The sequence below is a fragment of the Sus scrofa genome, chromosome 1 (assembly GCF_054392235.1).
Source record: "Sus scrofa isolate SSC_HxYL_T2T_F1_AM1 chromosome 1, Sscrofa_HxYL_maternal_Yorkshire_Landrace_v2.0, whole genome shotgun sequence".
Taxonomy (NCBI): Eukaryota; Metazoa; Chordata; class Mammalia; order Artiodactyla; family Suidae; genus Sus; species Sus scrofa.
The window spans coordinates 289735100-289762735 of NC_139383.1; the positions used below are offsets into that span (position 1 = coordinate 289735100).

General features: G+C 51.4%; 1 protein-coding gene across 5 annotated transcripts in view; it reads left to right on the forward strand.

Moving 5' to 3' along the window:
* The window catches only part of CACNA1B (calcium voltage-gated channel subunit alpha1 B), a 197337-nt gene that overhangs the window by 110169 nt on the left and 59532 nt on the right, over nt 1–27636 (forward strand). For 3 of the 5 annotated variants that reach the window (XM_085002325.1, XM_085002321.1, XM_085002329.1), the window contains exons 21-31: nt 4422–4548; nt 7601–7730; nt 8046–8105; nt 9383–9489; nt 23286–23382; nt 24854–25014; nt 25140–25277; nt 25879–26080; nt 26288–26452; nt 26619–26729; nt 27038–27121. In XM_085002325.1, coding sequence (XP_084858451.1) covers nt 4422–4548; nt 7601–7730; nt 8046–8105; nt 9383–9489; nt 23286–23382; nt 24854–25014; nt 25140–25277; nt 25879–26080; nt 26288–26452; nt 26619–26729; nt 27038–27121 — 1382 coding nt within the window. Of the gene's footprint in view, nt 1–4421; nt 4549–7600; nt 7731–8045; nt 8106–9382; nt 9490–12379; nt 12555–23285; nt 23383–24853; nt 25015–25139; nt 25278–25878; nt 26081–26287; nt 26453–26618; nt 26730–27037; nt 27122–27636 lie in introns of those variants that run through there. The other 2 variants (XM_085002334.1, XM_085002337.1) reach the window with 2 other exon arrangements.

The following is a 27636-nucleotide window of genomic DNA, read 5'->3' on the forward strand; positions in this document are numbered from 1 at the left end:
CACTAATGTGTTGTTCGGCTGACCCTCAGTAATTGAGAGGGGTACATGGAGATCTCTTTCTGTCGATCTGTCCATTCTTGCTGTATATAAATACACACACACACATTTAATTTATATGGTTAATGCAGGGACTTTGAATAGTCGGAAACATGCATCTCAGTGTAGAAAACAGTCTATACTGTAGATGACCAAGCACTACTGCGTATGTCTCTAAGATAGTAACTGTGGGTTTCCAAATCTCTTTTGTTAGACTTTTATTTCTTTTTTCAAGAACAGCTTATTGTAATAAATATGTTTGCTTGCTATATTTTAAGCCACTCTATATGTATTTAAATTTGCTATGTCTCACTGGAACTGAAGTCTGTGTCATCTTGTGGTGACCTTTAACTCTAATAGTAATTTTTTTCTTAAAGTGTATTTTTCTGATGTGAATACATAGCTGAGGTTTTTTGTTGTTTTTCGGTGTATCTTTTTCCATCTTTAGACTTCCAGCCTTTGTTCCGCCTTGTGTTTGAGGCTTGTCTCTTGGGAACTCACATAACTCCATTTAAAAAAATTCCATCAGGGCGAGTGTGTCGGTCAGTAGCCAGCTTCTGTCTGCTTGTGTTGGTTGTGATTATTAGCGCACCCGGACTGGCTTCTTTTTAGATCGTGATACTTGTTTCGTTTTTCCTATGTTTTTCTTTCTTTCCTTTTCAGTATTGAAGAGTTGGTGGTTTATTTGCTTTTATATCACATTTTTCCCTCTACTATTTTAAAAACTATGAATTCTTTTTTTCAGTGGTTATCCTTATAATTCTACTATGCATGCGTAACAAAGTCTGTAGTTATTTTAAAATTAAGTTCTAAGGCCTTAAAACAAAGGCAGGTGCAATCACATTTCTCCCAACTTCCTTGCCCAGCATTTTAGTCCTTTTCTCCCATAAAATAGATATTGTTTTAATTTTGTCAGAATTCAAAAATGTATCACTTTTGCATGAGGATTATTTGAGCCAAAGGCAGTCAAGACCCGGTGAATTCAAGAGAAGGAACTTCCGCTCCCTTAACTGCTTAGAATTTAAACTGGGGACTTTGCCCAGGAAAGAGTTATTACCAGAGGTAAGGGTTATCTAAGTGACCCCTTCTGTGTGGCAGGGCAAGCACCTAATTACCCGCAGCCTGCTCTTTTTTCCTGTCATCCTGTGACTGACCCTCCTGTCCTCGGAAGCCCAGGCCCCTGTCCCTAGCTCCGGATGGTATATACCCTCACTTAGTGTGTGGTTCTGCCGTGTACAGATAAATTGGATTTTCTCCCGTCGATCTGTGTCATGTCAGTTTAACTCTTGGACCAGCCAGAAGGACCAGGAATGCGGAGGAAGGTCCCTCCTCCCCAGCCGTTTTACAGAGGCTGCATCTACTTAGAGTTACCACTTTCTTGCATCTGCGGTTTTCCTTTAATGTCATTTTCCGTCTTCCTGAATTACAGACCTTCATGCTGTATAACATGATATATGCATTTCTGAAAATGCCATGCTTTGAAAATAATAGGCTTTGTAGAAAAAGATCAGATTAAGGACTAATTATTCAAGGTAAGCACCTCTGTGGCCAGAACACTAACAAAGACGAGAGCCATCTAAACGCACAACAGTAGCAAGGCGAAAGCTCCTTTTGCATCCGACCCAGTATCAAGGCTTCAGCTCTGTCTCCTTCTTTGAGCTGAGCCTCCTCAAGGCCAGACCCGCCTTGTCCCGTGTGTGTCCAGCAGTAACTGGAGGGAGTTGATTGGGATTGGCTCAGGGACTCTCTTCTCTTCCCTTCTCTGCTCTCTGGGATTTTGCCCCTCGTTCTCAGACACATGGTCACCCTCGAACTCCAGTTGTTCTCGCCTCCTCCCTGTAAGAGTGCTGCTTCTGCTCGGCTTCTGCTTTCTTGCCCTTCTAGCGGGAAAGTGGCCCCGGTGCACAGGTCGCCTCCTTGCTGCTCTCCTCCCAAGGATGGTGGCTGCCGCTTAAGACGATGCCTTGCTAGCTGCCCTGCCCTGCAGGGAGCCCCAGGCTCAGGGCTCTTGTCCCGCTTGGGTAGACCACGTTTCCACAAGGAAATTCCTCAGCTCAGCCTCAGTTTCCCAACCTGAGAAGTGGAGGTAGTAGTACGAGGCCGTGCGTGCTGTCACGAGGAATAAGGCTCCTGGACCAGCCCGGCCCTTGGTTGCTGTCCGGGAACAGTCTTCCTTTGCGCCCCCTTCTCTCTACCTGGGTGTCTGGCTGCATTGTCTTCTGTTTCAGTGAATTAATTTCTGTTACTGGCTTTTTCTTTGAAATAATAACCTGCTTCCAGCAATGAGTTTACTCAGTCTGTTGCATTTCTCTTTTTGGTCCTCTCCCTTTCATCTCGGTCTGCTTTGACTTGTTTTCTACTGCTGCTGTTGTAGTTGCAGTAAACCTATTTCGGGAGTGTTTCCATCTAGGCTTCAGCATCTTTGTTCCAATTTTTTGAGCAGAAAAAATTCTTTATAAGTCTATACTGATTCTTTTTTCCAAGTGTACTTGTGTTTGGATTAGCTTAATTGTTATTGTGAAGGAGTCTGAAAAGCAGTGGTTTTAAACTAATAAATTCTTCTTAATTTAAAGGTTATGCATGTTCATTACAGAAAGAATTTTAATGTTAAAAGTGTACTGAAGAGAATTAAAATTACTCTCAGAAAGTCATTTGGAGATGACCGCAGTTACTATAAATTTGCTGTTATTTCTCTCCTCGTGTTATTTTTTTGTAGTTGAGCCGGTCTGGGATGTACAAGTGTGTAGCCTTTTTTTTTTTTTTTTTTTTTTTTTAAACTTAAGCTTCATCATGTGTCATTTAGACTGTTTTAGGCATTTCTTCCCCACCCCCCTCCACTTCTTTCTGTCTTTCTCCTTGGGGCAGATAGAGTTCCTGGGCCAGGGATCAGATCCCAGCCGCAGTTGCGATGTACACCACAACTGTGGCAATGCCGGATCCTTAACTCCCTGTTCTGGGTCAGGGATCGAACCCGTGTCCCTGTGCTGCACAGACCCCGCTGATCCCGTTATGCCGTGTTAGGAGCTCCCCTTTTCGGCATCCTACTCCCACAGTGATGTTTCCTGTGGATGCTGCACACTCAGTCCGTCCCCTGTGGTTGTGCGTATGTCACTGCTGTTTTGCTGTTGTAGAAGAATCTGTAACAAACACGTTTGGATGCAGATTTTTGTGTGCATGCTTGATTTTCTTAGGGGATAACGTTGTACAGATTAGATCAATGGATGGGGTTTTTAGGGCTTTAAATATGTGCTGCCCGGTTGCTTTCTTGGAAGGTGATGGTTTATGCTTTCAGCAGGGAGATTCCATGGTGCCAGGTGGTGGTGGCTGACAGACTAGGAAGCATCGTAGCTACTGCTGCAGCACGAGCCGTTCTCCCACGCAGCTCAAGGCTTTTTCCTCTGGCCTCACCAGTCCCTGCAGGACCTCAGAGTGGCCAGCCGTCGGGGAAGAAGCTTGGAGCCTTGTCTTCACGCGGGCGGGAGAGACCCACCTTCATTCCCGCGGCCCTTTAACGTCCTCTTTGTCTTTATTTTTCTTCCATAAAGTAAAAATGAGGTGCACAGTGGGTGCTGGTTCCAAGGCCAGATCCTAGGCGTCCCTGGGGCCTCAGGAGCTGTAACCCCAAGAACGGAGACACACACTAGGGTAGTTAAAGACGAAAAATTGTTGCGAGAGACATACTCTGCACGAACAGCAAAATCCACTTGAGAAAGAGCAACGGTCATAGCCACTTTCAGCCTGGGGAGTTTGATTTGTGGGTGCCAAGTGAGGAGGGGGTGCTGAGAGCGCAACACATGGGCTTGGGAGGGGGACGAGCAGTGAGCAGTAAGGGCCCTCCCTGGGCAGGGCCCTTGACGTCTCTGCTCTGACCAGGCTCTGGAGGGCGTCTGCGGGCGGGCTGGCCGGGCTCCACACTGTCCTGCCGGCCCTGCCCGAGGTCCCTGCAGAAGCAGCTGAACTTCTCACCGGGCAGCCCCTTGGTGCCTTTTCTCAGGTGAGCCCTGAGCTGGGATGGGAGCCTCCTGGCTCCAGCCTCCAGGGCTGAGAGGGGCTTCGAGGTTCTTAGGACATCCAGACCAATGCCCTTAGGGAGGCAGAGGCATCCACGGCTGAGCTCGGTGCTGCCCCCCAGCTCCCCTGGCCAGGAGGAGCAGGACGGGTCTCGTGGGGTCCGTGCGGGCTCGGCCCTGGCCAGTACTCCCCTCAGCGGTGACTGGCTGGGATGGGAGCGAGCCTCCTGTGAGGCCATGTGCTTCCCTGCACGCCCTTCCCTGGGCGGGTCCACGAAGACCTGAGGGGTGGGAGCAGGAGAATGTCGCCTGGGGAGACCTGTGTGATGTGGGTTTGAGCCACACCCCTAACTCGGGGGCCTTGTGTCCTTGTAGGTGGGAACGTGGACCTGGAAAGCCAAGCAGAAGGGAAGAAGGAGGTGGAAGCTGATGACGTGATGAGGAGTGGCCCCCGACCCATTGTCCCGTACAGCTCCATGTTCTGTCTGAGCCCCTCCAACCTGTGAGTCTCGTCCCCCACTCCCGTCCTGTGCCCGTCCCCTTCGTCCTGGCCCGTGATCCATGTGCACACGGTGGCAGCATGTGCTGGATGAGAGCTGGCCCTTCCCTGTGTTAATGTTCTGATGATCATAGCAGTCCAGGAAGCACGTGCTATTGTCACCTCACTTGGCAGATGAGGACGTGAAGCCACAGGAAGGCCTGTGTCCACAGACACGCAGCCTGTCCGGCTCAGTGGTGGAGCCAGGGTTTGAGCCCAGACAGCTGGTCCCAGAGCCTTGGCTTTAAGCCCCACTGTGGCATTTGTTCATCTCCGCACACACGCACCGGGTTACACCCTTTCTGCCTACGAGCTGCCGTCCGCCCCCCTTCCCGCCACGCCCACCATCGTCTGTCCATGTGTGTGGCCGCGTTCACCGACAGGTCTGTCCAGGTGTTCTCTCCTCTGTTTATGTCGTGCGGTCACAGATATCGCTCATCCACTCATCACTCCAGCTGCCTGTATGGGCTCGGTCGATATTCACGTGCCAGGCAGCATTCTGGGTGCTGGGGATGCTCGGTAGTGGGCAGAACAGACAAGGGCCCCGTCCTCATTAAGCTTGTGTGCTAGAGGGAGAGACAGACAGCAGACAGGACAGACAGGAGGGGATACTAGACCCTCCGTGGTGGGCAGAGCTAAGAGGAGACACAAAGCTGGGAATGGCGATGCAGACTGGGAGGGGTGCTGAGACCAAGTGGGACTGGAGCCGAGCCGGAGGGGGAGGCAGAGCAAAGGCGGGGCCACGCGACGGAGGGGGTCGGAGCAGCAAGGTCGGGGGGACGCATGCTCCGTCCACTTCCCGTCTGTCCGGCCGGTCCCTCTGCCCTTGGCCATCGGCAGTCTCTCCACCCAACCCGCTCGTCCATCCTCCCTCGTTCCCTCACTCCACACACATCCGTTGGGAGCTTGTTCGGCCGGGGGTTGGGGTAAGAGGGCCGTGGAAAGAGGCAGGGGCCCCGCCTCCAGCCTCGACTGTGGTGTCCAGTGGATAAGTACCGTGTGGCAGAGGTAGGGAGGGAGGTTCTGGTGTCTGGGAGCCGGTGGGAGAGTTGGAGGAGCCTTCCTGGAGGGCGCGAGAGATCTCGGGTGAGCCTGAAGGGTGAGTGGCGTTGAGACAAGAGGAGGACAGGGCCTCTTGGAGGCAGGGAGAACGCAGTGCGCCGGAAGGGAAAGGCCGAGGCCCAGGACGGCCGAAGACGGTTGGGTGGAAAAGCACGGAGGTCACCGGGGCTGTTGTGTGTCCTGTGGAGAAAGCAGGAGTCCCCAGGGCGCCTCGGGAAGCTGGGAGCCTGTGGGCAGCTGGGGAGTGGGTGGTGACCCAGACTGCACTTAGCACAGCCCTTCTGTGGGAAGACGGGGCCAGGGAGGCCCCGCAGTAGGCGGGCGTGGTTTTCAGAAGTGACGTGGCGATTGGATGAGGGAGGCCATGGTGGAGAGGGTTGGAGCCAAATTGCTTGGGGCGAACTCTTGGAAGTAGAGTTTTCAGGGTTTTATGGTAAATTAGATGTTGAAGGGGACGGAGCTGTCAAGGATGACAGGGTCGCCGCTTGATGCCTGGGGGCCCAGCCGAGCTGAGGGCCGTGAATGCAGACCCTGCAGAGCCTGGGGCAGCTGGCGGGTGGCGTGTGACTGCGTCATCTGGGGTCAGCAGGTGGAAACTCGGCCGCCAGAGAGACCTGCAACTGTTTTTTGTTTTGTTTTCTTTTCTTTTCAGGGCCGCACCTGCGGCACACGGGAGTTCCCAGCCCAGGGGTCCAGTCAGAGCTGCAGCTGCCGGCCTCCACCACAGCCACACCAACGCTGGATCCGAGCAGCGTCTGTGACCCATGCTGCAGCTCACGGCCGTGCCGGGTCCCCGAGCCACTGAGCGAGGCCAGGGCTCACGCCCGCATCCTCATGGGTACTAGTCGGGTTTGCGTCTGCTGCGCCACAGCGGGTCCTCCTGCAACTGTTGATTAGAAGGCAAGAGGGCTGGGACGGAAGAGAGCCTGAGATGGAGGTCACGGACGCGGAAGGCCAAGTGTCTCAGTGAGGAGGGAGAAGTGCCAGCAGGTCACCTGTGGGCCTCAGAAGGGCGGTGCTGAGGCGTGTGGAGGGTGGAGCTGGACAGCAGTGGTCAGGATGAGGAGGAGACAAGCCTTCTAGGCACAGGAAGGCGTGGGCGTCTGTGGCTGCAGTGTCCTTGGGAACTAAGCGCTGGGGAGAGGAGCACATTGGAGGCGCTGCAGGGCTGCGGCTGAGGCCTCGGAGGTAGGAGGGACGCCTGGGAGCCCATCCCTCCCAGTGGCAGGAGTGACGTCTGCCTCATGTGCTCATCTCCCGGGGCCGGCTTCACTGTCCACCTGGCGGCCCTTGCTGACCTCCTGGTCACTGTCCACCGCCGTGTTGTAGCATTTGTCAGCATCTGAGAGTCTCCTGTTGGCTTGTGTCTCATTGTTTACTGGTGTCTTGCTCACTGCTGTGTCCCATCCAGAACGTGCCCGAACAGAGTAGGTCAGCAGTGCCAACTGGTGAGTGGAGGCGGACAGGTGACTGCAGCGCTGGTGTGTCATGCCCTGGGGCCCAGACAAGGGCCCTGGGCCCAGCATAGGTCAGAGGTCTGCTGAGCTCAGGAGAGCCCTGCTCCCCATGGGCTGCTGGTGCTCAGCCTCCCCTCCCTGAACTGCCCTGCACCCCACCTGCCGCTAGTCTGCAAGCCTGTCGAGGGCACGTGGGCCCCGCGGCAGGTGACGCGCGGGCGTGGCTGTGCCCCAGTGGAACTTTACGTCACAGAGCAGGCCAGACCACCTTGGCCTGAGAGCTGCGGCTGGCCGACCCCTTCCCTGGCTTTCTGCAGCCTTCCTACCCCTTCCTGGGACACCCTCTGAGGAATCTCAGTCCCCGTCCATCACCTGGCCGCTGTCTCCCAACCACAGGGACACCTAGCAGAACTTGGCTCTGGTGCGACACCTTCCTGCGGGAAGGGGCCAGCCCAGCCCGCGGGCGGGCCTTCGGTGACCCGTGCTTTGCCCTCCAGGCTCCGCCGCTTCTGCCATTACATTGTGACCATGCGGTACTTTGAGGTGGTCATTCTCGTGGTCATCGCCCTGAGCAGCATCGCCCTGGCTGCTGAGGACCCCGTGCAGACAGACTCGCCCAGGAACAACGTGAGTGTGGCCGTCGGGCTGCAGGGGGCCGGGCGGTGCTGGGGTCCTGTCTGCTGGCCTGCGCGCTTCCCCCGTGCTCTGGGGACGAAGGTCTGGGGGTGCCTCCAGGGCGCTGCACGGGGCGCCTTTCTGCAGGGTGGGCTCCCACGGGGACGCTCGCCTCGCCTCGCCTCCCCTCCCCATAACCACTGCCTGCAGGCCCCCGCCAGCAGGTCGTCTGTTCCTGGCCCTGGAGGAAAAGGCCCGGAGCTGCTGCAGTGGCCTGGCTTGCGGTTCCGGCCTAGCCTTTGAGAAAAGTCCCTCCTTTGGTTCCAGGTTCTGAAGTACATGGACTACATTTTCACGGGTGTCTTTACCTTCGAGATGGTCATAAAGGTGAGAGGCGGGGTTGCCCTGGTGACCCCAGGGCTTCATTCATCCCCTCTGACTGGGAGGGGCCGGGGCCCGTGACCTCTGGGGCAGGCGTGTGTGCCCTGGGCATGTGCCCAGTGAGGGAACACGTGCACACGTGTGGGACACGAGGGCACACGAGCCTGCACGCAGAGGGCGTCTCGTGGAGACACGAGGCCACCCTTGTTAAGCGTCACGTTGGACTTGGGAGACGGGTCAGCACTGCCCCTGGTCTCCACTAGCCGAGGGGCACAGGCTTTCCTGGATGTGCTGTCTCAGCAGAGGGCAGGGCTGTGGCCTCAGGCTGGAGAGGAGAGCTGGGGGGAGGGCGGTGGCCGCAGGGCCCAAGGAGCGCGGGTGTGGAGGACGAGCGTTTGACCCGATGTTGCTGTGACCTTCCTTTCTGCCTCTAGGCGTTGGCAGGGCTGTTCCTCATCTGAGTCTGACGTGTGGCTTGCGCGTGTCTCACGGGTGTGCTGTGTGGTGTGCGCACAGGGGCGTCTGACCGCAGTGCCGGTTAGGGTGTGCCCGCCTGGTGGCGCACGTGGCTTCTGCGCGTTTCTGCGCTCGCTTCCCTTCTCTTGCAAACTGCTCGGGGCGGGGTGGGGGGGAGGAGGGATAATGCTCCCACTTTACAAACGGGGACTCTGAGGCCTGGGGACAATCAGGTGGCTGCCAGAATCACTGTTCGGGGACGGGCAGGACCCCCAGAGCAGGCTGACCCTTGGAGGGTCTGCAGGCTGTGAGCTCCCTGGGAAGTGGGGGCCTGCAGCCCGTCCATGGAGCGGGTTCCCGTCCAGACGTGGGAGGTGGGGGGCCAGGCAGGACCTTACCCGTCAGGACCATGCAGGGTCATTCAGTCAAGGGACTGAGATCCAGACCCACGGTGAGGGTTGCAAAGGGCATCACGTGGGCAGTGCCCCCCGCACAGGACCTCAGGCACCAGGGGCCCTGGACGCGACCGGAGCCACGCCCCTTCTCTGACGAGAACTGACCTGAGCCGTGGCCCTTCCCCTGACAGACCTGACCTGAGCCGTGTCCCCTCCTGACAGGACCTGACCTGAGCCATTTCCTCTTCTCTGACAGGATGTAACCTGACCCATGTCCTCTTCTCTGGCATGAACTGACCTGAGCTGTGTCCCCTCCCTGACAGTGACCTGAGCCATGACCCCTCCATTCTTTCGCACCCTGTGCCTGTGGGCTCTAGCAGTGTCTCTCTTTTCTGTGATATTCTGTGCTCTAAAGTTGTTCTTTTCCTAAAGATGATCGATTTGGGACTGCTGCTGCACCCGGGTGCCTACTTCCGGGACCTGTGGAACATTCTGGACTTCATTGTGGTCAGTGGGGCCCTGGTGGCGTTTGCCTTCTCGTAAGTACCCACATCTGCTCTGACTCTTGGTGGACTGCAGTCCTCAGAGCTGCGTCCCATGCAGGGGGGAGGGAAGAAGGGGCCCCACTGGCCTCCAAGCCTGTCTCTAGCCCGTCGTCTCTGCTTGGGGCTGGGCTTGTGGGGCTGGAAGGGCCGCGAGGCCCTTCTGTGCCTGACACACCCCACAGTGCTGAAATTAGACCGCAAGCCTCTGGCTTACGGCGCTGGCCTCAGAGCCTTCGGAAAGCGTGGGCGGCCCTGCTTGGTCAGCCGGTGCGGTGGGTGCAGTGGCTGTTTCCCCACCGGGGTGCTGGGTGCTTTTCTGTGGCTCCCTGGGGAGTGGCCCTCAGCCCTCTCGTGGCTTCGCCTGGACTGGCTCCCTCAGCCCTGCATGGTTGGGTGTGAGGTAGGTGTTGGGGGCTCGGAGGAAGCTGGGGGGATTCCGGGGATGTGGTGGGCGGGATTCAGAGGTAAGACCCTGGTGGACACAGCTCCCGAGGGACGGGGCCTCTCCTGGAAGCTCACGGGAGGGCGTGGGCACAGCCGAGCCCCAGGAGGCCCCTCACTGACTCTCTTCTCTTTGTCTCCTGTTGCTGGACTCTCGGTAGGAGCTTCATGGGGTAATGCTTTCCCTCTGCCTCCTCACACCGCCCCACATCGCAGCACGCTGGCGACTCCTGGGGGGCCGTTTCATCGCCATTCCTCCCCTTCCTCATTTTCCTTCACCACCTGGGCTGCATGCTGCCAGGAGCTGGGTCCCCAGGCCACATGTCCCCACCTCACTTCTGGGCCGGTCGGGGGCTGGGCTGGGCGTGGCCGGCCCCTGGTGTTCGGGGCGTCCCCACTGCCTGCTGGAGGCTGGGAACCTGGGCCTGGAGCGCAGGGGGCGTGCTGGCTGGGGGCCGTTTGACATCCTGAGGCACTTTCCCGTGTGTCTCTTCTCTCTGGAAATGGGCTTTCTTTGCTCTTTCCTGTCTACAACGCCTCCCTGAAATGCCAGCCTCTCCTCGGGGGTCTGCACTGACCTCTGTTGTTAAAAACCAAATTCAGCGGCGTGATTCTGGGGGTCTAACGGGGTTTTTCGATGATACGACTGATGATGATGGAAGCCTTACACAATGGAAGGCCTTGCTAGAAAGTGGGCCAGAGAAGGTTATTAACAAGAGACGAGGAAGGGTTGTTTCAGACGGGTGACCTCACTAGTGCTGGCCAGGAAATGTCATCCTGGGAAGGACTGAAACTGCGGTGAAGTCCAGGTTTGCTGTCCTGGGGCCAGTGGCTCTACCTTGGGCCTCTTGTTTCTTCTTTTTTTTTTTTCCTCCTTCTTTTCTTCTTCTTCTCTCCCTCCCCCTTCTCTTGCTCTCTCTCTTTCAAAAAACAAAAACAAAAAAACAACACTTCTCCCGTTTTGATCAAACCGTCAGCCCAGCTGAGAGATTTGATCAAAATTTTAGGTGTTAGCGTTCCACTCAGCCACCACTGTGCAGTTTTTGCAGCTTTGACGTTTGATGTGATAACCGTGGGTCGTGATGTTTTTGCTTAATCCCGCTGCTTTTCACAGGTCACAGTTCCAGGCTCACAGTCCTTATGTTGGTCTTTTCTTTGCTCCTTTTCTGACATTCCAGTCTTAGGAAGTCCATTTTCCTAGTGGTTACCAGCTACAAACAGGCATTTAAAGTTTTTGAGTGAATACACTGAACACCATGGGGATTATAAGCAGGATAATTCCTCAAGTTTGGAGTGTGCTTTGGAGCCATGGTCCCTGAGACCCAAACCAGTCAAAGAAAGACACCATGAAGAAGTCACCCTTTTGAGCCAAGTAGCTTGCTCAGTGATCTTAGGTAGCTGCGTCTCGACTTCCCCTGAAGTGTCAGCCCAGGTGCCACAGGTGGTGTTGGCCACAGCACAGACAACTTCTTGCTCCCCTAAAGATAACCAAAGGCTATCCTATTATTAGGACGAACCTTGGCCAGAGAGTCTAAGGGTCTTTGCTGGGCAGCCGACGTCGTAGCAGGGGTTCTGCAGTGTCTCCGAGAGTTAAGGAGACGTTAGTGGTTATATTCTTAGGCATATTCACACCTAGCCAGGTGATCGATTTATTCCCAGGGTTTGCTCTGATCACCCATTTAAATCAGGGTCCCTCAGGGTTTTAGTGTATGTGGGAAGAAAGTCTCTCATGGTATTGAGTCAGGTCCCACTGCACGCCACTTGAAAATTCAATATTCACAAATGTTTGCTAGAAAATTGCCTTTAATCAGAATGCTGGCAGTCTGGGGAGATGGGGGACTCAGCGGCTCCCCAAAACCACCTCCCAAGATTCTGCTTGGCCATGAAAGCTTTTAAAAGGAAACAGGGAGGTAATCTCAGCTAATCGTTGAGGTCAGAGTCGTTGCCACCCCCCATTATGTGCAGGCTTGTGGACTCCTTGTGATCTTTCTTTAGACACTGTCTCATTCACACAGTTTGTTCATGAGCTTGTGGAAGGGGAAGCTAGGAAGTGATCTGGTCATCTGTTAATTACTTATTCTTCATTTCTTCTTCTTTGATCTAAATGCAAGGAACCAACAAGTTAGGCATAGTATTGTATGATCAAAAGATTTGAAAGGTGTACTAGGGAGTTGAGTAGAGCATGGGGTATGTCTGGTTTAGGTTAACAGAGAGCTCTTTCCTGTGAAAACCTTCTTACCCTCACCTGAAATGGTCTCCCTAAATGCCTTGCCAAGGTGGGTGCTGCTGATGCTGTCCCCTAGCAAGTGGAGACAAATCTGATCTAGGTAGTCGTGGGTAGATTGGAATCTTTGGAGACAGATTCAGCAGTCTGAGTGGAGAGCCCCGTTAGTAAGGGTCTGCGAGCTAAAGATGAGGTTGTTGTCTCTTTGTGCCAATGCAGGAGTAAAGGACAGAAAAAGGAGGAAGAGTTTCATGATTAAAGTCTTGATCTGTTGTCTTGGGCCGAAGCAATCCACCTTGATGTCAGCTACTTTTCTTCCTCCCAGTTGGATTCAGAGGTCTCCAGCATTTATACAGGATAAGATGTCAGGTGGGGCTTCTTTAGTTTTGAAATATATTTCCCAAGTTCAGATCCCTGAAGTCTGACTACCATCTGGGTAGTGAGGAGGACTCTGCACCGTCCCTTCCAAAGAGATTGAAGGGCAGTCTTTGTTCTGACTGATTTCAAATCAGAGGGTGGGAGAAAATTGGAAACATTAGTTTGGTGAGTCGGAGCCAGATATTTGAGGAAACTGGAAGAATTCAGGACCCAGTCCAGTTTATAGGTGTATGATAAAACTTCAAAACAATGATTAGGACTAGAATCTAATATCAATAAAGGAGCAAACATAATTTCTCTCTCTATATTGCCTCCACACTTCTTTAACCAAAGATAATCACAGTAAAACTAATTTGCTTGTATTAAACTTGGCCTGATTATTTATATAAGTGCAGCAAGAAGAAGGACTGATCATATAAGTTCTTTTTAAGACTGCTTTGTTGAAACTTTGCATAAGGAGTCTCAGATTGAACTCTCAAAATCTTTCAAAGCCAGAAAACCAAGCCAAAGACATGGCTATCAGATTTTACCTTCAATACCTTTTCAGTCAAAGCCTTAGTAATATAGCCAGTGTTTCCAGTTATATCTCGTTACCAGGAGAATAGAATCTTATTGAACTTATGCAAATAAATATAGTGTCATGAAAATAAAAATACTCACTGAAATTTTCTGAATTCTCGGCAGATCAGGTTGGGAAAAAAAAATAAATGTTTCATCTTTGTTCACAAAGGTATATTCTACCAAATCGTTGATAGCTTTAGAGAAAGTATTTCTTTAAATCTAGGTAAACGCTCCAGAATTAGCAACAACTTGGTCACTTCTTCAGACCATGAAGAGCCTCCCTAGAGTGCTGTGCGTCTCCCTGGGTGAGAGCCCACTTACCTGAAATCCAGAGACGGTAAAAGAGAGCTCCAAGGGTACAAAAGCATCGCATGCGAGATGGGATTATGATGGTGGAGTAGAAGGACTGGAGCTCAACTTCTCTCATGAAAACAACAAAATTACAACCAACTGTGAAACAGCCATCAACAAAATAGACTGGAAACTGCCAAACAGATATCCTATACTAAAAGATAAAGAAGAAGCCACATCAGGATGGTAGGAGGGGGCACCTGTGCAAGTAAGCAATCCCATACACCCCATGTGGGCAACCCACAGACTGGAAAGACTCACCCCCAGGAGATTCCCATGCCTGGGGATCTGGCATCAGGAGGAGCTCCTGGAGCATTTGGTGTCAAAGGCCAGCAGGGCTTGTGCGCAGGAGTGCCACAGGACTGGGGTAAACAGATTCTGCTCTTGGAGGGTGCACACAGGCTTTCATGTGCACTGGGTCTCAGGACAAAGCAGAGACTCCATAGGAATCTGGGTCAGACCTACCTGCAGATCTTGGAGGATCTCCTGGGAAAAGAGGAGGCACATTTGGAGGCAGAGGTCTTGGGAATAATCATCAGCGTGAATTCCCCTGGAGGTGGGGATTTTGGAAACACGTGGCCCTATCTATCAGGGCTTAGAAGCCCCAGGGCAAACAATAACCAGGTGAACATAGACCCACCCATCAGCAAACAGGCTGCCTAAAGACCCCCAGGCACACAGCTGCCTCTAATCTCACCCAGAGACAATGCCCCATACACCAGAGGGATAGGAATCAGCTCCATCTACCAGTGGGCAGGTACCAGTTCCTCCCATCAGTAAACCTACAGCAACCCCCCTTATCAACTTTAGCCACAAGGGGGGCAGATGTCAGAAGCAAGAGAGGCTACAACTCTATTGCCTACAAAAAGGAGACCGTGCAAAAAATCTATACAAAATGAAAAGGCAGAGAATTATGACCCAGATAAAGGAATGAGCAGAAAGCTCAGAAAAACAGCTAAGATTTGGAGATTAGCAACCTCAATGAAAAAGACTTTAGACTAATGATAGTAAAGATGATTCAAGATCTTGGAAATAAACTAGAAGCAAATATTGACAAATTACAAGAAACACTGAACAAAGAAATAGAAGATTTATAGATTAAGCAAGCAGAGATGCACAACACAACAACTGACATAAAAAAATCACTAGACAGACCCAATAGCAGAACACAAGAGGCAGAATGAATAAGCAAGGTGGAAGGCCGGCTGGTGGAAATCACTGATGTGGAATAGAAAAGAGAAAAAACATTGAAAATAAATGATGACAACCTAAGAGAACTCTGGGACAACTTTAAACACACCAACATCTGTATTATAGGGGTACCAGAAGAAGAAGGGAGAGAGAAAAGGCTAGAGAAAATATTTGAAGAGATAATAGCTGAAAACTTCTCTAATATGGAAAAGGAATCACTCACTCAAACTGAGGAAGCACAAGACTACTATATAATATAAACCCAAGGAGGAACACCCCACGACATAATATTTATTAAACTGACCAAAATGAAAGACAAAGAGGAAATATTGAAAACAGGGGAAAGAAGCAAATAACATACAAGGGAACCCCAATAAGGTTACTGGCTGATTTTTCAGCAGAAACTGCAGGCCAGAAGGGAGTGGCATGATAAAGTGATGAAAGGAAAAACCTCCAACCAAGATAACCCAGCAAGGCTCTCAATCAGATTTGAAGGAGAAATCAAAAGCTTTACAGACAAGCAAAAGCTGAGAGAATTCAGCACCACTAAACAAGCTTTACAACAAATACTAAAGGAACTTCTGTAGGTGGAAAAGAAAAGGCCAAAGCTAGAAACAAAAAACGTGCAAATGAAAAGACTCACCGGTAAAGGCATACATATCGTAAAGGTAGGAAATCATCCACACACAAATGTGCTACCAAAGCCAGAAACGTGAGGCGAGGAGGGTGCAAATGCAGGACACTGGAGATGCGCTTGCCATTAAGAGACCAACAACTTAAAACAATCTTGTGTATATATATTCCTATATCAAAACTTCATGGCAACCACAAACCAAAAATCTACAATAGATACACACACAAATAAAAAGCAATCTAAATGCAATACTAAAGACAGACATCAAACGATAAGAGAACAAGAAAAGGGAAGAAGAAAGCCAACCAAACCAAATCCAAAATAATTAAACAATATCAATAAAGCATACATATCAATAATTACCTTACATGTAAATGCACTAAATGCCCCAACCAAAAGGCACAGAGTAGCTGAATGGATATAAAAACAAGACCTTTATATGTGCTGCCTTCAAGAGACCCACTCGGTTCTAGGGACACATATACATTGAAAGTGAGAGGATAGAAGAAATTATTCCATGCACACGGAATCAAAAAAAAGTTGGAGTAGCAATACTCATTTCTAATGATAAAATAGACCTTAAAATAAAGAATATTATAAGAGACAAAGATGGACAGTACATAATGATCAAAGGATCGATCCAAGAAGATACCACCATTGAAGGATATATGCACTTAACATAGGATCATCTCAATATATAAGGCAACTGCTAACAGCCTTAAAAGGTGAAATCTACAGTAACACGATAATAGTGGGGGACTTTGGTAACATCCCACTTACAGCAATGGACAGATCATCCAGACAGAAAATCAACAAGGAAACACAGCCCTTAACATGATGCATTAGACCAGATGGACTTAATAGATATTTATAGAATATTCCATCCAAAAGCAGCAGAATACACATTCTTTTCAACTGCTCATACAACATTCTCTAAGATTACATTCTGGGCCACAAATCAAACCTTGGTAAAGTTTTAAAAATTGAAATTGTATCGAGCATCTTTTCCAACCGCAATGCTGTAAGACTGGAAATCAACAGCAAGAAATAACTGCAAAAAACACAGACACTTGGAGACTAAACAACATGCTACTAAACAACCAATGGAAGGAGTTCCCTTTGTGGCTCAGTGGAAACAAATCTGACTAGTATCTATAGGACACAGGTTCGATCCCTGGCCTCTCACTGGGTTAAGGATTCAGCATTGCTGTGAGCTGTGGTGTAGGTCACAGACACCACTCGGATCTGGCACTGCTGCAGCTGTGGTGTAGGCCAGTGGCTACTGCTCCCATTTGACCCCTAGCCTGGGAACCTCCAAATGCCACAGGTATGGCCCTAAAAAGACAAAACAAACAACCCCCCCCAATGGATCACTGAAGAAGTCAAAGAGGAAATTAAAAAAATACCCAGAAGCAAATCACAATGAAGACACAACAATCCAAAACCTGTGGGGTGCAGCAAAAGCAGTTCTCAGAGGAAAGTTTACAGCAATACAAGCCTACTTCAGGAAATAAGAAAAATCTCAAATAAACAACTTTACACCTAAAGCAACTAGGGAAAGAACAGACAAAACCCAATGTTAGCAGAAGAAAAGAAATCGTACAGATCAAAGCAGAAATAAATGAAACAGCAACAAAGAAAACCATAGGAAATACCAATGAAACTGAAACCTGGTTCTTTGAAAAGATCAATAAAACTGATAAACCCATAACAAGATGACTCATCAAGAATAAAAGAGAGGACTCAAATCAATAAAATTAGAAATGAAAAAGGAGAAGGTACAATGGACATCGCAGAAATACAGAGGCTCAAAAGAGACTACTACAAGCAACTATATGCCAATAAAGTGGACAACCAAGAAGAAATAGAAAAGAATGGACCAGTCACAAGTGCTGAAATTGAAACTGTGATTAAAACACTTGCAACAAACAAATGTCCAGGGCCAGATGGCTTCACAAGTGAATTCTATGAACATTTAGAGACATTAACATCTATCCTTCTGAGACTATTCCAAGAAATGGCAGAGGAAGGAACACTCCCAAACTCATTCTATGAGGCCACCATTACTCTTGATACCAAATCAGACGAAGATACCACAAAAAAAGAAAATTCCAGGCCAGTATCACTGATGAACATAGCAGCAAAAATCCTCAACAAAACACTAGCAAACCGAATCTAGTGATACATTAAAAGGATCATACATTATGATCAAGTAGGATTTATTCCAGGGATGCAAGGATTTTTAAATATCTGCAAATCAGTCAGTGTGACACACCATATTAACAAACTGAAGAATAAAAACCGCATGATCTTCTCAATAGATGCAGAAAAAGCTTTTGACAAAATCCAATACCCATTTCTGATTGAAAACCCTCCAGAAAGTGGGCATAGAGGGAACCTACCTCAACATAATAAAGGCCATATATGACAAACCCACAGATAACATCATTCTCAGTGATGAAAAGCTGAAAGAATTCCCGCTGAGCTCAGGAACAAGACAAGGATGTCTGCTCTCGCCACTTCTATTCAACATAGTTTTGAAGTCCTAGCCATGGCAATCAGAGATGAATGAGAAATAAAAGGAATCCTAATAGGAAAAGGAAGAAGTAAAACTATCACTGTTTGCAGATGACATGATACTATACCTAGAAAATCCTAAAGATGCTACCAGAAAACTATTAGAGCTCATCCATGAATTTGGTAAGGTTGCAGGATACAAAATTAATACACAGAAATCAACTACATTTCTATATACTAACAGTGAAAGATCAGAAAGAAGTTCTGGAAATAATCCCATTTACCATAGCATCAAACAAAACAAAACCTAGAAATAAACCTACCTAAAGAGGCAAAACTATAAGACACTGATGAAAGATATCAAAGATGACACCAACAGATGGAAAAATATACCAGGCTTTTGAATTGGAAGAATCAATATTGTCAAATGACTATACTACCCAAGGCAATCTACAGATTCAGTGCAATCCCTGTCAAACTACCAATGGCATTTTTCACAGAACTAGAAAAAAATATTTTAAAGTTTATTTGGAAAACACAAAAGACCCCAAATAGCCAGAGCAATCCTGAGGAAAAAAAAAAATGGAGCTGGAGGAATCAGTCTCCTTGGCTTCAGATTATATTACAAAGCTACAGTCATCAAAACCATATGGTACTGGCACAAAAACAGAAATATAGATCAGTGGAACAGGATAGAAAGCCCAGATTTAAACCCATGCACCTATGGTCAACTTATCTGTGACAAAGGAGGCAAGAATATACAATGGAGAAAAGACAGTCCCTTCAATAAGTGGTTCTAGGAAAACTGGACAGTGGTGTGTAAAAGAATGAAATTAGAACACTAACACCATACCCAGCAGTAAACTCAAAATGGATTAAAGACCTAAATATAAGACTGGATACTGTAAAACTCTTGGAGGAACACATAGGCTGAATACTGTCTGACATAAACCATAGCAATATCTTCTCAGAGTCACTTCCTAGAGTAATGACAATAAAAACAAAAATAAATGGGACCTAATTAAACTTAAAAGTTTTTGCACAGCAAAGGAAACCCAAACTAAAATACAACCCACAGAATGGGAGCAAATATTTGCAAAGGAAATGACTGACCAGGGATTAATCTCCAAAATATATAAACACCTCCTGCAGCTTGATACCAAAAAAAACAAAAAACAAAACAAAACAAAACAAAACAAACCAGACAACCCCATCAAAAAATAGGCAGAAGATCTAAACAGACAATTCTCCAAAGAAGACATACAGATGGCCAAAAAACACATGAAAATCTTTCAACATCACTCATTATTAGAGAAATGCAAATCAAAACTACTATGAGGTGTCACCTTACACCAACCAGAATGGCCATCATCAAAAAGTCTACAAACAATAAATGCTGGAGAGGGTGTGGAGAAAAGGGAACCCCATTACACTGTTGGTAGGAATGTAAATTGGTGCAACCACTGTGGAAAACAGTATGGAGATTCCTCAGAAAACTAAAAGTGGAATTATCATTTGATCCAGCAATCCCACTCCTGGGCATCTATCTAAAGAAAACCATGACTTGAAAAGATACACATACCCAAATGTTCATTGCAGCATTATATACAATAGCCAAGACATGCAAGCAGCCTAAATGTACTTCAACAGAGGAGTGGATAAAGAAGATGTGGTACATGTATGCAATGCAATATTACTCAGCCATAAAAAAGAATGAAGTAATGGCATTTGCAGCAACATGGATGGATCTAGAAATTATCTAAAGTGAAGTCAGTCAGACAATGAGACACAAATATCACATGCTATCACTTATAATGTGAATCTACAAAAAAGGATACATGCAGAACAGAAACAGACTCACTGACCTTGAAAAACTTATGGTTACCAAGGGAAACAGGTTGTTGGGGAGAGGGATGGACTGGGGGTTTGGGATGGAAATGTTCTAAAATCAGGTTGTGATGATGGTTGTATGACTATAAATACAATAAAAAACAGCGCCAAATGCCAAAAAACAAAAGATTCCAAAAAATAACCAGCAATATTTTAAATGCAAAGTCATAAAAAATATAATCATTTTACATACTGTTTTTGAAATTTTGTAGAAATCTCCTCACCAACATCTATGCATTATTTAAGTCATATTAAATGTACTATGATGGGCTCAGGAATGTGAAAACCAGCCAGTGGGGTTTGCTGAGGAGCCAGGAAAATCCAAGTAGCCATCTTGCTGCCGCCCCCACCTGCAGCCCTGACTGTTTAATTTACAGCCATTTTAAAATCTACTTTAGTTTCTCTGATGCAGGAGCAGACTGTTGCCGTATTTCAAGGACATGAGAATGGCAGAAGTCTGGCCATGGGGGGGTCATTTTTTGCAGAAGTGGAATCCACATGTGCCACAGTCCTTATAGATACTCTTGTGGCCGCTTTGTGTGGAGCCTGGGAGTGTCATTCACAGGCAGGTTGAGTCCTTTCTGTCTGGGCCTCAGTTTTGGCGACCAATTTCAGAAGGCAATAATTCTGTATCACTTAACTTAGCAAGTTACTAAGAAGGTTTTGGAAACTGTTTTTAGTATACATAAGATGTAACTGTTGCTAAGGTGTTTGTCTCTGAACTCTCATCCCGCAGGTATATCTAAATCGTTTGCTCCCAACAATTATGTTTAGATGACCCGTGAAAAATTCATGAGACATCACATAAAATCAGCCATCATTCGAGATTATTTCTTACTTTTTTTTTTCTTGGTTATACCTGTGGCATATGGAAGTTCCCAGGCCGAGGACTGAATCCGAGCCACAGCTGTGACCTATCCCATGGCTGCAGCACCACTGGATTCTTAACCCATTGTGCCCAGCTGGGGATCAAACCTGTGGGAATGCCTAAGTTATTTCTTCTTTGCTGACAAATTTTGCGACGGAGATAACGTGGATTTGACTTAGTAAATCCATGTATAATAAAACTTGTTAATCTGCATTATATTCAGTGTTGATAACTTTAAAGACACGCATGTTTCAATTAAACCAATGAACTTAAACTAGGTTTCATTTACCAAAGGTTATCCCAGATTGTATGAATTTGAGATGCATTTGTGTTAGTTTCTTTTATATTTATGATTTTAGAACACCCAATCCTTAGAAGTACTTGCCTTCAACTAAACAGAGCTCTCAAGGTAATTTTGGCAGTACCATCCAGAGATAGAAAAACATCACAACATAGCATATATAGACACAGACAAATATACAGATAGATACTAACAGAGACCTTCTAGTTACTAATATTTATGGAGACGATGTGTAAGATTTCTCCTTAGCCCAGTTTTCACATATCTCCTTTCCCCCTCCCTCTCCCTCTCTCTGCAAATTCCTAGAATTTAGTTCTCATTAAAAAAAAAATGTAGGAAGATGGTATGCTCAACTCTGGATATAAAGGATCACGTTGGAACAAATTTTATCCACCCGAGACCTACCCCGAACCCAGTCCCGTCCTAGAAGTCTGGTCTTTAAATCGGATCCAGGCCAACTCTGGCCAACAAATGCCAAACATGTTCATGGACCTGGAAATTGTGGAGCGAAGGCCTGGGGCTTGGCTCTGGGCAGGACCCTCTGCTGGTTCAAGCTGACCTGCCTTGCGAAGGAGGACCAGTTCCACACACCCAGCAGGAGCTCGGGTGGGCAGGGACTCCCTGTGGACCCTGGGACGGCAAGGCAGGTGCAGAGGGTGTTTCTGTTTATCCCCGGAGCTGTGGGGTATCCCTGTATCCTGCCACGGCCACCAGGTCTGTAAAAGCCAAGCTCAGCTGGGTAAACCTGCAGGTCTAGAGGGTTTATCCAGAGATTGATGAGCCCGGCAGCACCCCACCTGTGGCTAAAAAGCTGTTTACCATGCAAGCTGTGCACAATGGAAGGCCTTTCTAGAAAGTGGGCCAGAAAAGGTTATTGACAAAAGAAGAGAAAGGGTTGTTTGAGATGAGGCGACCTCACCAGCGCTGACCAGGAGGTTTTGTTCCTGGTCCGGGAAGGCCTGGTTTGCGTCCTGGGAGCACGTGGCTCCGCCTTGGGCTGCTGTTCTTTTTTCTCCCTCCTTCCGTTCCTCTCTCAACCCTGTTCCTCCTCCTCCTCCTCCTCTTCACACGGCAGGAAGGAGGTGGCTACTCTGTCAGCATCAGCGAGGGGCTTTCAGGGGAGAACCAGCTAGGCGGTCTCCAGCCAGACAAAGGCAGGAGCCGCAGCCGTGGGACATTCCGAGCACAGAGCCCAGAGGGCTGCCTTCCTGCAGAGGCCTGCCCCAGAAATCTGCATTGCATGGGACGTCATGGCCACGTCTCTCCCACCACACCCCTCAGGTGTCTGCCCGCCCACCCCGGAGCCTTATCAGCCTCCTCTGTCCCCTTCTGTGCCGGTGCTGGTCTCAGCAGGTCAGTGGGAGGAAGCCGGGCGGGGCGTCAGGAACCCTGTGGTGTTGGGAGTCACTGGTGTTCTGGAGGCTGGGTTTTTCCCACCTGGCAGGTGGGGGTTTCGGCGGGGGTTTTGTTGAATTCTGGACTGTAGGCCTCGGCGGGTCTTGGGGCCAGAAAGGGGTTGGGGGGCCCCAGCTCTCCTTTCCACACATGGCCTGCCTGGGCCTTGCAGCTCCCTCTCCCCAGAGCGTGGCTGGTGCTCAAGGAAGACCACTGGGGGCCCTGCCCCCTCCCCATGTGCAGGCTCCTTGGAACCTGGGGGAAGGGACTGGTCTGGACCTGTGGTCCTAGACTTCAGAACTCGCTTCTGGGTCTGGGCTTCTCTGCTGACACCCTCCCTGTCTGCGTCTCTCTTGATCTTGTCGCCGAGTCCCTGTCTGTCTCTGTGGCTCTTTCCCGCTCTCCCGCTTCCTTCTCTGTTTCTCTCTCCCTTGGTTTCTCTCGCTTCCTGTATCTGCCCCGTCTCTTGCTTTGCCTCCGTCTTTATCCACCTCTGTCTCTTTCTTAGCCCCTGTCCTCCCCCGCTTCCCCCTCACTGCCACCCTGCGGGCCTCACTCGCCCTCGCCCTTTCTGGCACTTTTACAGCATCAGCGGGAGCCTCAGGGCAGCCGAGGGAGCACAGGAAGGGAGGCCCTCCCTCCACAGGGGGTGAGAGGCAGGAGGAGCCAGCCCTTGCAAAAGGCTCCAGCACTGATGGACACAGTGTCCCACTGCTCATGGGCTTCCTCGGGCAGGCCCCGCCCTCCCCTTTATCCCCACTGCAGGTCTCAGCACAGTTGCTGGAGGAAGCTGGTTTGGGGGTAGGTGCTGGGGGTGCAGGGATGATGTGGTCCCACCCAGATGCTCAGCTCTCCCTGTACACCAGGTGTTGCTGACCTGTCTCCAGCCCCCGTCCACTCGGGTGAGGCCTTGGCCAGGCAGCCTGTGGGAGGCGATGTATTGGCCTGTGGTGCCTGCAGGGCCGAGGCTCCCTGTCCCCAGGTCCTCTGGGCACAGGTGTGACCCTCCCTGTCTACATGGGTGGCTTCTCCCTTCTAGAGGCTCCAAAGGGAAAGACATCAACACCATCAAGTCGCTGAGGGTCCTGCGTGTGCTGCGGCCACTCAAGACCATCAAGCGGCTGCCCAAGCTCAAGGTGAGAGCCTGGAGTGGGGTTTGGGGGTGTGTGTGCATGTGCACATGTGTGCCTGTACCTGGCCTGGCCCCCTGCAGCTTCCCACATGTGGGTGGGGATGCATTACATACGTGTGTGCTGAGCGTATGAGCAACGTGCATGCATGTGAGTGAGCACATGTGTGCCTGTACCTGGCCCGGCCCCCTGCAGCTTCCCACGTGGGGTGGGGATGAGTGCAGCGAAGGGGGCCCCACGCTAAGGAGGCCCAGCGTTGTCTCCCTGGGACAGGCCCTGTGACCCTCTCCCAAGGGGAGCTTGTTCTGCACACGTCCTGCGAGGCTCCTCTGCCTCACCCGGCGGCACCAGGTGGGCCAGAGCATTTCCATCAGCAGCTGTGGTGCAGGGGGAGGGGCTGCTGAGAGAGGTGGGGTCACAGGGGACGCGGAGAGGGCAAGGCTGCCCGAGAAGCATGGGCGTTGCTTTCGAGGTGTGCTAAAATCTCATAGTTGCTGATCGTGTGTTTAAATTCATTTGATCTTCCAAAACTGGATGTGGTTTGGGAGTTCCCGTTGGGGCCAGCAGGTTAAGAACCCAACTAGTATCCATAAGGATGAGGGTTCGATCCCTGGCCTTAGTCAGTGGGTTAAGGATCCAGCGTTGCTACAAACTGTGGTGTAGGTTGCAGATGTGGCTCAGATCGGGCACTGCTGTGGCTCTGGTGGAGGCCGACAGCTGTAGCTCTGATTCAACCCCTAGCCTGGGAACTTCCATATGCTTCAGGTGCGGCCCTAAAAAGACAAAAAAACAAAACCGCAAACTGGATGCACTGAAGTGTTGTGAACAGCTTGGCCATGCAGCCGTGGAGACGTTAAGTGAAGTGGAAGCTGTTAGAGGCGGTTTGCTGATAACCTGTGTGCGAGGGGCCACGACGGGGGTGACGGGTCAGCCAGGGTCCCTCTGCGTCAGAGGGCGACTGGGGTCAGCCAGGGTCCCTCTGCGTCGGGTGGGGACTTGGCCCTGGCGTGTGGAGCGTGCCGGGCAGTGTCTCAGGAGACGCTTGTGGACCTGCCCCTGTACACGGCAGTGCAGGATCAGGGCCTCTCCTCCACTCTGGGAACCAGGAACCAGGAACCAGGGCCAGGGCAGCAGGGAAGGGCCCCTGAGAGCAGTGAAGCGGAGCCTCCGGATGGGCAGAACCTGGGAGGAGGCCTAGGCCAAGGGCGAGAGTCTCCTCTGGCTTCCCCTCCTGGGCTGGCCACGGCCTCGCTGCCCTCCCGCCCCACCGGGTGCCCGCGGCCGGGCGGCTGCGGCCCCGGCCCTGCTCCCGTCCCTCCGTGTCCGCTCCCGAGCTCTGGCCAGGCGCAGCGTCTGGCCCGCAGGCCCCAGCACCTTTCCCAGCACCCCGCCCCCCCGTCCGGGGGCCCGCTGGAGGGAGGGCGGCGCAGGCGGCCCCCGGGGCGGGGCCTGGGCTCTGACGGCTGCCCCCCGCCAGGCGGTGTTCGACTGCGTGGTGAACTCGCTCAAGAACGTCCTCAACATCCTCATCGTCTACATGCTCTTCATGTTCATCTTCGCCGTCATCGCCGTGCAGCTCTTCAAGGGGAAGTTCTTCTACTGCACGGACGAGTCCAAGGAGCTGGAGCGGGACTGCAGGTGGCCCTCTGTGCCCGGCTCTGCCCTGCCCTGCCCGCCCTTCCCAGAAGTCGGCTGACCGCAGCTGCGTGGGTCTGTCCGGATCCTGTGTCTCTAGCCTCTGACGTCCTGTGTCCCATTCCCAGGGGCCAGTACCTGGATTACGAGAAGGAGGAGGTGGAAGCCCAGCCCAGGCAGTGGAAGAAATACGACTTCCACTACGACAACGTGCTCTGGGCCCTGCTGACCCTGTTCACAGTGTCCACGGGAGAAGGCTGGCCCACGTGAGTGCCCGCGCTCCTCGTGGCCGGCCAGGCCAGGGCAGGGGCAGCTGGGCAGGGAGGCTTGAGGTCTAAGCTCATAGCCCACAGGCTTTTTACGCACCGGTGGGCAGTGGCCGCGCCTTATGAGAGTGGGCAGCCTGGGAAGAGGAGGAGAGTGGGCCCAGAGCGCAGTCCCCTGACCTCCTGAAAATCCGTCTGTGGCTGGAGGCTGGAGGGAAGATGGCCTCTTCAGTGTCTCCCCGTGTGGCCACTGGCCTCCGAAGGGCAGCCGGAGGAATGTCTGTGTTCAGTGCCACCCTGCGTGGCAGGGGGCTTCCTTGGGTGCTGAGAGGACCACCCCTCAGAAGATAGGGTCGATGCTGAAGACAGGTGAGGCTGGGTGTGAGCAGGTGGCCTGCTGTGAGGTAGGAGGGAGCAGAGCAGCACAGGACCACTGGGCCTCTTCCATCTCACCTTCTGGGGGGAGGACTTCAGGCACCTGGAGGGCACCCACCCCAGGCCCCCCCCAGCCGACCCGAGTACAAGCCCTACCGGGAAGGCAGCCCACCACCAGAAGGCCCGTCCCTGGGCTCAGCTCGGCTTGACATTGCTCTTGGCCCAGGGTCCTGAAACACTCGGTGGACGCCACCTACGAGGAGCAGGGCCCCAGCCCCGGGTACCGCATGGAGCTCTCCATCTTCTATGTGGTCTACTTCGTCGTCTTCCCCTTCTTCTTTGTCAACATCTTTGTGGCCTTGATCATCATCACCTTCCAGGAGCAGGGGGACAAGGTCATGTCGGAATGCAGCCTGGAGAAGAACGAGGTAGGCTCCCTCTCTGCCCCGTCTCCACGCGGGCTCCCTCCCGCGTGGGCGTCTTCGCCCTCAGGCGGCTTTGGCTGCTGCTGTGGCCAGCGCGGGGCAGCGGGCAGTGCGTGTGGCCGGCGCACGCCCCGGAGGGGGCTCTGCGTGCGGATGAGCGGCTGAGGCTGTGCAGGGTCCCAGCTCCGGGTGCTCCTTCTCCCCGCGCAGAGGGCTTGCATCGACTTCGCCATCAGCGCCAAGCCCCTGACGCGGTACATGCCCCAGAACAAGCAGTCGTTCCAGTACAAGACCTGGACGTTCGTGGTCTCGCCCCCCTTCGAATACTTCATCATGGCCATGATCGCCCTCAACACCGTGGTGCTCATGATGAAGGTGCCGGCCCGGTCCCCGGTCTCCAGTGGGCTGGGGCGCGGGGCGGTTCTGGGAGAAGGGGGCGGCGGGGCGGGGGGGCGGGCGGGCCCAGCAGGGGCCCCTGAGCCCTGACAGGAGGCCATCGGGGCCCCCGAGCTGCGGCCGACGGCGCTCCCTCCCCGCGCAGTTCTACGACGCGCCCTACGAGTACGAGCTGATGCTGAAGTGCCTGAACGTTGTGTTCACGTCCATGTTCTCCATGGAGTGCATGCTCAAGATCGTCGCCTTCGGGGTGCTGGTACGTGTCTGCGTCCTGGCCGCCCTCTGTGGGCCTCCAGGGGCTCCCCGTGTGGAGCTGGGGCTTCCCCGAGCCCTCAGAGCCCTGGTGACCCTGCAGGGGCGAGGGGCTGGGTCCTCTCTGCACGCGCGGCTCTCTGCTCCGCACGGGCCCAGGCCCTGAGGTGCCGTGGGCCCTGCTTGCCTGCCCGGCCCGTGCTCTCCCACCTGAGGGGGCCCAGCGGTCCCCTCGGCCCCTTCCTGCTCAGGGGTCACCGCCTGCGACTCCGCGTCTGTCCACTGGCACTGACTGCCCTTCTTTCTCTCCAGAACTATTTCCGAGATGCCTGGAACGTCTTCGACTTTGTCACTGTGTTGGGAAGTATTACTGATATTTTAGTAACAGAGATTGCGGTAAGTGGCATTTCCCGCCCTCCCCCAGGCCCCAGAGTGCTTTCCAGAGGGTGCGCCTCTTCGCTCCGCCTCTGGAGCGAGTTCCCTGGGAGCGCCTCTCCAGGGGTGGGGCTCAGGCATGGGGTGTCCTCTCGACAGACACTTTTCTCTGAATAAGAAATGGGTTCCCAAAAGTCCTTCCGGGCTGGTGGCCTGAGAATCACCTGGGAGGGCCACGGTAACAAGTGACTAGGAAGATAGGCTCTTTTACGTCTGTGTGTGTCTGACACCCATATAGCTAACAACTGGCACCAAAAACAGGCAGACTCAAACCAGTAAGAATTTAGACTATTTCAGTGTCAGGGTTTTTTTCTTTTACCTGTACAAATACATATATATGTGTATGTGTGCATTTGTGTATGCTGGAGTTGCTCATTCTTATTAAAATACATGTATTATATCTAAAAACTGGTTGCTGGAGCATGAACTAGTCTCAACAAATTTGAAAGAATCTGAGTCATAAAGCAATATTCTTG